Genomic DNA, 7,005 nt, shown 5'->3' with positions numbered 1-7,005 from the left:
TGAGAAAGACTTTGCGAACTATACGTGACTTATGCACATCATCCGTTTTACGCGTTATTCATTGCTTGTATGCGTCCCTTAACTTTTGTTTTTCATATCATGAGTAAAACTCCACTTATATCGATCAAGTTGATCATTGAAATTTCACCACCTGTTTTACTAAGTGAAGTGGAGGCGTAATACTCTGTGGAAACGCAGTGATATGTAGTAGTCGTGAAATATTTATTTTCTAGCGTTTTTCATATCACGGTCGCGAAACACCAGTTGTTAACAGGTCCGTTTTGGTCCCCATATTGTGCTGAAGCTGATGACTACTGTGACACGTTGAGGACGGTGGTGACTCCACTCGATCAGAATAGTTCTCTGCTGGCAATGCAGTCACACTTGCGAGAAACACGGAATGATTACGAGGTGTGGTAGGGGTTATGTAGTGACATTGTGATAATTTAGTGACACTCTCTGGGATGGAGTTCTTATTCTGGAGTTCTACCCATTTTACGTGAAGTGGCGTAATACTCTGTGAAAAAGGCGATATTTGCGGTGATATGCAGTAGTCGTGAAATATATTTTTTCGCTAGTTTTTTGCATGTGAAACTCCGATATTCATTCTGCATATGTGAACACCAATATGAGCATTATCCTGTTTTCCTCAGGCCTCCTCGTATATCGCATTTTCGCATTTGAACAACGCCACAGACTTACAACGTGAAGTGGGAGATCCGCTCGCCCGAACTGTCATGTGGCACAACCTCACAGCGACAGCGTCCTCGGCGATAGCGCTGAATGCATATGTGAATGCGTGGTTCGCGGCACATGGAGTTGATATTAAAGTAGGGAGGTCGCGGGATCGAATCCCAGGAGAGGCGTTTTATATTGGAGGAATATATATTTGATTTACTCAGCTGAGCTCGGGAGTTTATATACGAGTTAGAATAGAAGTATTGGAAAAACGAAAAAAAAATTCTTAAAATTTTCTGAGATTTCCTCACTAATTTCAGTAGTTTATATACGAGTTAGAATAAAGTCTTGGAAGAACGAAAAAAAGTCTTAAAATTTTCTAAAATTTCCTCACTAATTTCAGTAGTCTATATACGACTCAGAATAGAAATGTTAAGGAATCAAAGAAAATTTCCCAAAAATTTCCTCAGAATTTTCGAATTGTCTTGGACACATGTAGTTGACCATGTGTGCCTCACCTTACATTTGACTTTGAATATTCGCCCTCGGGTTTACTATTGTGCAGTGTGGGAAAATATGCACATGGTCAACCACATGCGTCGATGATAATATGAATTTCTTGAGCAAATTTTGGGAAGTTGTTATCATTGCTACGAGTTCAGGTAGAAGTGTACAAAAACCAACAGAAATTTCCTAAAATTTTCTCGGAGTTTTCACCACCACACTGTTGTTCGCAATTCGCCTTATTTCAGGTCACCGTCGTGAACCACCCGATGCCACAGACTTTATTCGAGCAGAATATAGCAGTAGTGGTGTCCGGAATTTTATCAACTATTGTAAGGGCGAATTTTGTGGCGCAGTGAAAAAATTAACTCGTTTGTTGAGAGCGATTTAATTGCCTTGTATTAGTAGTGTTGTTGTTGCCATATCAGGAGTATATGTTCACTTTCCTCAGCTGAGCTCAGGAGTTTGGGAAGGAATATTCAGAAATCAGCAAGAATTTCCTCGGAAATTTGAGATTGTCACCAACACAAACTTTCCAGAAATTAAAGGCGCTGAAAATAACGGTTTGGTTCACACTGTAACAGGGGTTTTATAACGTTATTTTGTTGTTTCTCAGGCGGTCATCTGGGCGTTTGCGTTTATTCCAGCGGGAATATGCAGCTATATAGTGATGGAAAAGGAGAAGGACGTTAAAGCACAGCTGGCTATATCAGGGTAACTCATTGGAGCTTCATCCGATTTACGTGAATTGGATTACTACTTTATGTGAAGAAGTGAATCGAAAATACTTGGTGATCTCAGTGATGTGTTTTACGCGTTATTCACTACTCACATGCGTTTTTCGCGAAGTGAAAAGGGAAATAGGTTTTTCACCAGTGTTTTTTATATCACAATCGTTTGCTTGTCGAGCGTTTTTATCCCTATCTGGAAAAGTATGAAAAAACGTGAAAAATGTGGGAATTTTTTCGAGGAAATTTCTTGAGTGGTTTCTGTACACTTGTTAAACCCCGTTTGTAACTTTCTGTAGTTGTTGAGGAAAGCGAATATTAATTCCCTTGCTCATCTACGCCCGATGTTGAAATATACGCCTGCTTTCCTCACCTGAGCTCAGGAGTTTCCAAAGCTAATTATGGGAGTTTATATACAAATTCGGGTAGAAGTGTATAGAAGCCAACGAAAAAATTCCAAGTTTTCTCCACATTTTCATGTTGTCACCAACACGATTCGATTTATTGGAGATCCACGATCCGTTTTACGTGAAGTGGCATAATACTCGGTGAAAAAGGCGATATTCGCGGTGAAATATGTTTTTCACTGCTGTTTTTTATATCACGGTCGTGAAACTCCATTGATTTTCACTCAGATGCTCTACCACGGCCTACTGGATAGCTCACTTCATTTTCGATACGGCTTTCAACCTGTTCACAGTTGCTGTTGCAATAGCAGTGCTGTATGCGTTTGATATGGAAGCATTCACAGATTCGGATAAAATCGCTCCAACGATTATGCTACTGTTGTTGTTCGCCCCGTCAGCCTCAACGTAAGCTGTGAAAGTAGAACTGGGGATCTTTTCAGTGGAGTTTCACCACCCGTTTTACTAAGTGAAGTGGGGGCGAATGTTCGCGTGAAATGTGTTTTTCATACCACAGCTGAAATTACAATATTTCAGGTACGCATATTTGATATCATTTTTGTACAAGACGCAATTCTCCGCGCAAACGGTGACGATAGTGCTGAACATTGCTGTTGGAACGATCGTGGTTATTGTGGTTTCGGTGCTACAAACGATTCCTGAGGAATTCTGCGAGGATTGTTTGGTAAGGCGAGGAGCGATATTATGTGTGATGCGAATCTATTTTTTCTGTAGTAGTGTTGGAGGAATATGCGTTTACTTTGTACAGAACTTTCATATTGTCACCAACATATATGGTTTAATGGAGTTTCACGACTGTGATATGAAAAACACTAGTGAAAAATATAATTTACGACTACTACTGGCCGCGAGTATCGCGTTTTTCACCGAGTTTTACGCCACTTCACGTAAAACGGGTGAAACTCCAATATATGAAAAATTATGCACATAATCATCAACTACATGTGTTGGAAATACTGGGAAAATTTTGAAGTAAACTGTTGTTGGTTTATGTACACTTTTACCCGAATTCGTGCATAAACTGCTATGATTACTAAGGAAACTTCTGAGCTCAGCTGAGGGAAAGATCATATATTTGTCCAACAGTGTTATTCCTACAATTTTTGTTATTTTCATTGGAAAGTGAAGTGGCAAGTGATATGCGCAGTAGTCGTGAAATATATTTTTCACTAGTGTTTTTCGTATCACGGTGGTGAAACTCCATTGATTTTTTGATTTAGGTTGCTGGCAACGTACTAATGTGGATATTCCGTTTCATCCCACCCTTCGCGCTGGGCTTTGGTTTTTATCGTATGGCAATTTATGTATCCTTTCTTGGAGTTGATCCATGGGGGTCGGAGATTTTTGGTGAGTATTAGTAGAATTTAGTGACAATATTAGTAGAATTTAGTGATAACATTAGTAGAATTTAGTGACAATATATGTATAAGCAGAATTTAGTGACAGTATATGTATTAGTAGAGTTTAGTGACAGTATATGTTTTAGTAGAATTTAGTGACAGTATGTGTACATAGTTTCACGTTTTATAAATCACATGAAGAACGCATCATCTGTTTTACGCGTTGTTCACTGCTTGTATGAATTTTTCGCGGAAGTGAACTGTTAAATATAGTTTTTCACTGTGTTGGTGACAGTATGAAAATTCTGAGGAAATTTTTGGAAATTCTTATTGGTTTCTGTTCACTTCTACTAGCCGAATTTCTATAATTAGTGAGGAAACTTTTACGCTCAGCTGAGGAATTTCAAAACCGTAATTTCAGTAACATTTGTGGACAGGTACATGTACGAACAAAACTCTGGGCACTCGAAATCAGTGTTACGGTGGAGTCGCTGATGACTTGGTGTATCTCGCGTTCGCCGGTATGGCATACCTCTTATTATGCATATGGTTGGATCATCTTGGCACGAGTGGTAAGTGGTTATCGTATAGGATGAAATTGGAAAAACGATGGTAAGTTGCGGTCGTTGTTGGGGAGAAGGAAATTATGATGCTTTTGGGAGAAAATTTGGAAAAAAACCGAAAATTCACGAAAAGAGAAAATTCGAAAATTATGAACTTGAGGTAGCAATTAGAGTTTATAGGAAAAACAGAAATGAGGAAAAAAGAAATTATGAATCATAAAAAGCCAGAAACTAAAAAAATATGAAATGAACTAAAAATTATGAAAAAAATAGAAATTATGGGAAAAACTAAAAAATATGAAAAAACAGAAATTAAAAATTAATAGAAAAACTTGGAATTAAAATTATGAGAAAAAACTAGGAATAAAAAGAATTACGAAAAAAGGTAGAAATTACGAAAATTGGAAATTATAATGCTCGTGATGGAAAAAATTCGGCATTTATGAATTTTCGTATTAGTCCGATACCCGAAGATCAGCTAGCGGCAGAAGATGAGGATGTTGTGGTAGAGAAAGAGCGAGTTGCGAAATTGGAAAAACAAAAACAAATTCTGGCAGTTGATAATGTCAGGAAATGGTAAACATTTAATTCTGATATTTCCTTTGAAGATTTTTGATGAAAATCTAATGCGTATGCGCGTGTGAAAATTGGAGTTTCACTCGTGTTACGTTAGGGGGTGGAATATGCACATGTGTTGGTGATGATTACGAAATTTCTTAATTTTATTGGAGTTTCACCACCCGTTTTACGTGAAATGGCGTAAAACTGGGTGAAAAAGGCGATATTCGCGGTGATATGCAGTAGTCGGGGAATATGTTTTTCACTAGTTTTTTTCATATCACGGTCGTGAAACTCAACTGTTGGTTCATGTACACTTTTACCCGAATTCGTATATAAACTGCTATTGTTGGTGAGGAAACTCCTGAGCTCAGCTGAGGAAAGGGAAGACATATTCCAACATTGGTTTAGTTCGACAAATAATTCTGGGAGTTGATTTTTTCTATGAACTACTGTGCGTGCGTTTTTTGCATTATGTAGTTTTACGCGTTTTACGTGAAGTGGAGTAATACTATATGTGAAAAACGCGGAGTGAATAGAAAATACTCTGCGAATTATGCGGGACAATTTACCCCACTCGAACACATTATCAGTTTTACGCGTTATTCATTGGATTTTCACGACTGTGATATGGATAACACGTTTCACGACTACTGAATATCACCGCGAATATCGCGTTTTTCGCCGAGTATTACGCCACTTCACGTAAAACGGGTCGTGAAACTCCATTGCGTCCTTTGCTACTGTTTCTCCATATCACGGGTGAAACTCCACAAAAAAGGGTTGACGTATTTTCTTACGTGAAGTGGTTTTACTCTACCTGAGAAAATTACCGCGCGCGACGAAATTATGTTTAGTTACATCCCGAGAGGCTCCCTAGTAGCTGATCCCTCGAGAGCTGTGCATGCAGTGAAAGGAGTTTCCTTTGCTGCTGATTCGGGACAAGTATTTGGGTTGTTGGGAATCAATGGTGCTGGGAAGACTACGACGTAAGTGCTTGTTGTTGTTATTGTTGTTGTTAACAGAAACGGCACGGTTTCAAATTTAGTTGTTCGAACAATTGATCTATGATTTTGACGATAAACGCGCGCGCCATTTTGATCGATTTGTATCAGATTCAAAGTTATGTGCGGACTGTATGCACCTACGGAGGGCGAGGTGTGGGTCGCTGGAACTACGGTTGGTGCAGATGTAGGGTTGGAAAATATGTTTGCTTCTCTCAGCAGTGGAGTTTCCTTACTACAGTGTGAACCAAGCAGTTGTGTAGATCTTGGTTTTTCGAGATGATTTTCGAAAGTTTAGACTATGGAACGTCGCTAATCGAATCACACTGTTAACATCAGTCTAAGTTCGTTTCCGAACTTTCGAAAATTCAACGCTTCGTGTAACGGTTTGATTCACACTGTATAGAATTTCGAAAACGGATTCGGGTAGAGGTGTACAGAAACGGGAAGGAATTTCCTCCGGAAAAATTCTCAAAATTTTCGTATTGTCGCCAATTTTTTCCCACGCTGATCGATTTCAGACTGCGAAGTGTCGAAGGAACCTCGGCTATTGTCCGCAGTTCGACGCGCTCCTGGATCAGATGACCACGAAGGAGCATCTTGAGCTGTATGGTCGTTTGAAAGGGCTGAAAGGACATCTCCTTGATAGTGCAGTTGGGAGTACGTTGAAGCAGTTGTCATTGGAAGCGTGAGGGCGTGGGTTCGATCCTCGGTGGCGATATTTTTCTGATACAGGTATAGGGATAAGCGCGCTGGAAGTCTAAGTGGAGGAAACAAAAGGAAACTCTCCGTGGGAATGGCAATTGTGAGTATTAGAGAGGATTTGGAAAATGAGAAGTGAAATGCAGTTCGGAATTTCCTATCATCCCAGCTCGAAATTTACGGAAATTTTGAAATTAAGGGAATTTTTTAATATCATTTTGGCATTCGTATAGGAAGAAATTCTGGTATAAACTCTTCATGCAATTCAGCGAGAAGAAACTTTCTCGGGAGTTTTTGGGAAAAAATTTTCGGTTGAAAAATTTTGTACTAGTGATTTAGTTTTTGGAAAATCGTCTTAAATTCAGATCGGTCGTCCTCGTATTGTATTCCTCGATGAGCCCAGCACTGGTATGGATCCTGTATCGAGACGCTTCCTGTGGGGAGTAATTCAACAGCTGGCAATCAGCCGCAAAAGTGTTGTGGTTCTTACAACACACTCTATG

At 39.3% G+C, this 7,005-nt stretch overlaps 1 protein-coding gene across 1 annotated transcript in view; it reads left to right on the top strand.

Moving 5' to 3' along the window:
- Pmar_PMAR006564 (conserved hypothetical protein) overlaps nt 1-7,005 on the top strand; it is a gene marked incomplete at both ends in the record, with an annotated part of 9,284 nt that overhangs the window by 2,150 nt on the left and 129 nt on the right. The window contains 8 exons of the mRNA XM_002767126.1: nt 2,546-2,722; nt 2,852-3,231; nt 5,390-5,501; nt 5,603-5,785; nt 5,912-5,987; nt 6,322-6,488; nt 6,536-6,605; nt 6,868-7,005. Coding sequence (XP_002767172.1) covers nt 2,546-2,722; nt 2,852-3,231; nt 5,390-5,501; nt 5,603-5,785; nt 5,912-5,987; nt 6,322-6,488; nt 6,536-6,605; nt 6,868-7,005 — 1,303 coding nt within the window. The remainder of the gene's footprint in view (nt 1-2,545; nt 2,723-2,851; nt 3,232-5,389; nt 5,502-5,602; nt 5,786-5,911; nt 5,988-6,321; nt 6,489-6,535; nt 6,606-6,867) is intronic.

Source organism: Perkinsus marinus (assembly GCF_000006405.1).
Source record: "Perkinsus marinus ATCC 50983 genomic scaffold scf_1104296971186, whole genome shotgun sequence".
NCBI classification, from domain to species: Eukaryota; Perkinsozoa; order Perkinsida; family Perkinsidae; genus Perkinsus; species Perkinsus marinus.
The sequence above is the reverse complement of the archived record's forward strand: the minus strand, read 5'-3'. Positions and strand labels throughout refer to the sequence as shown.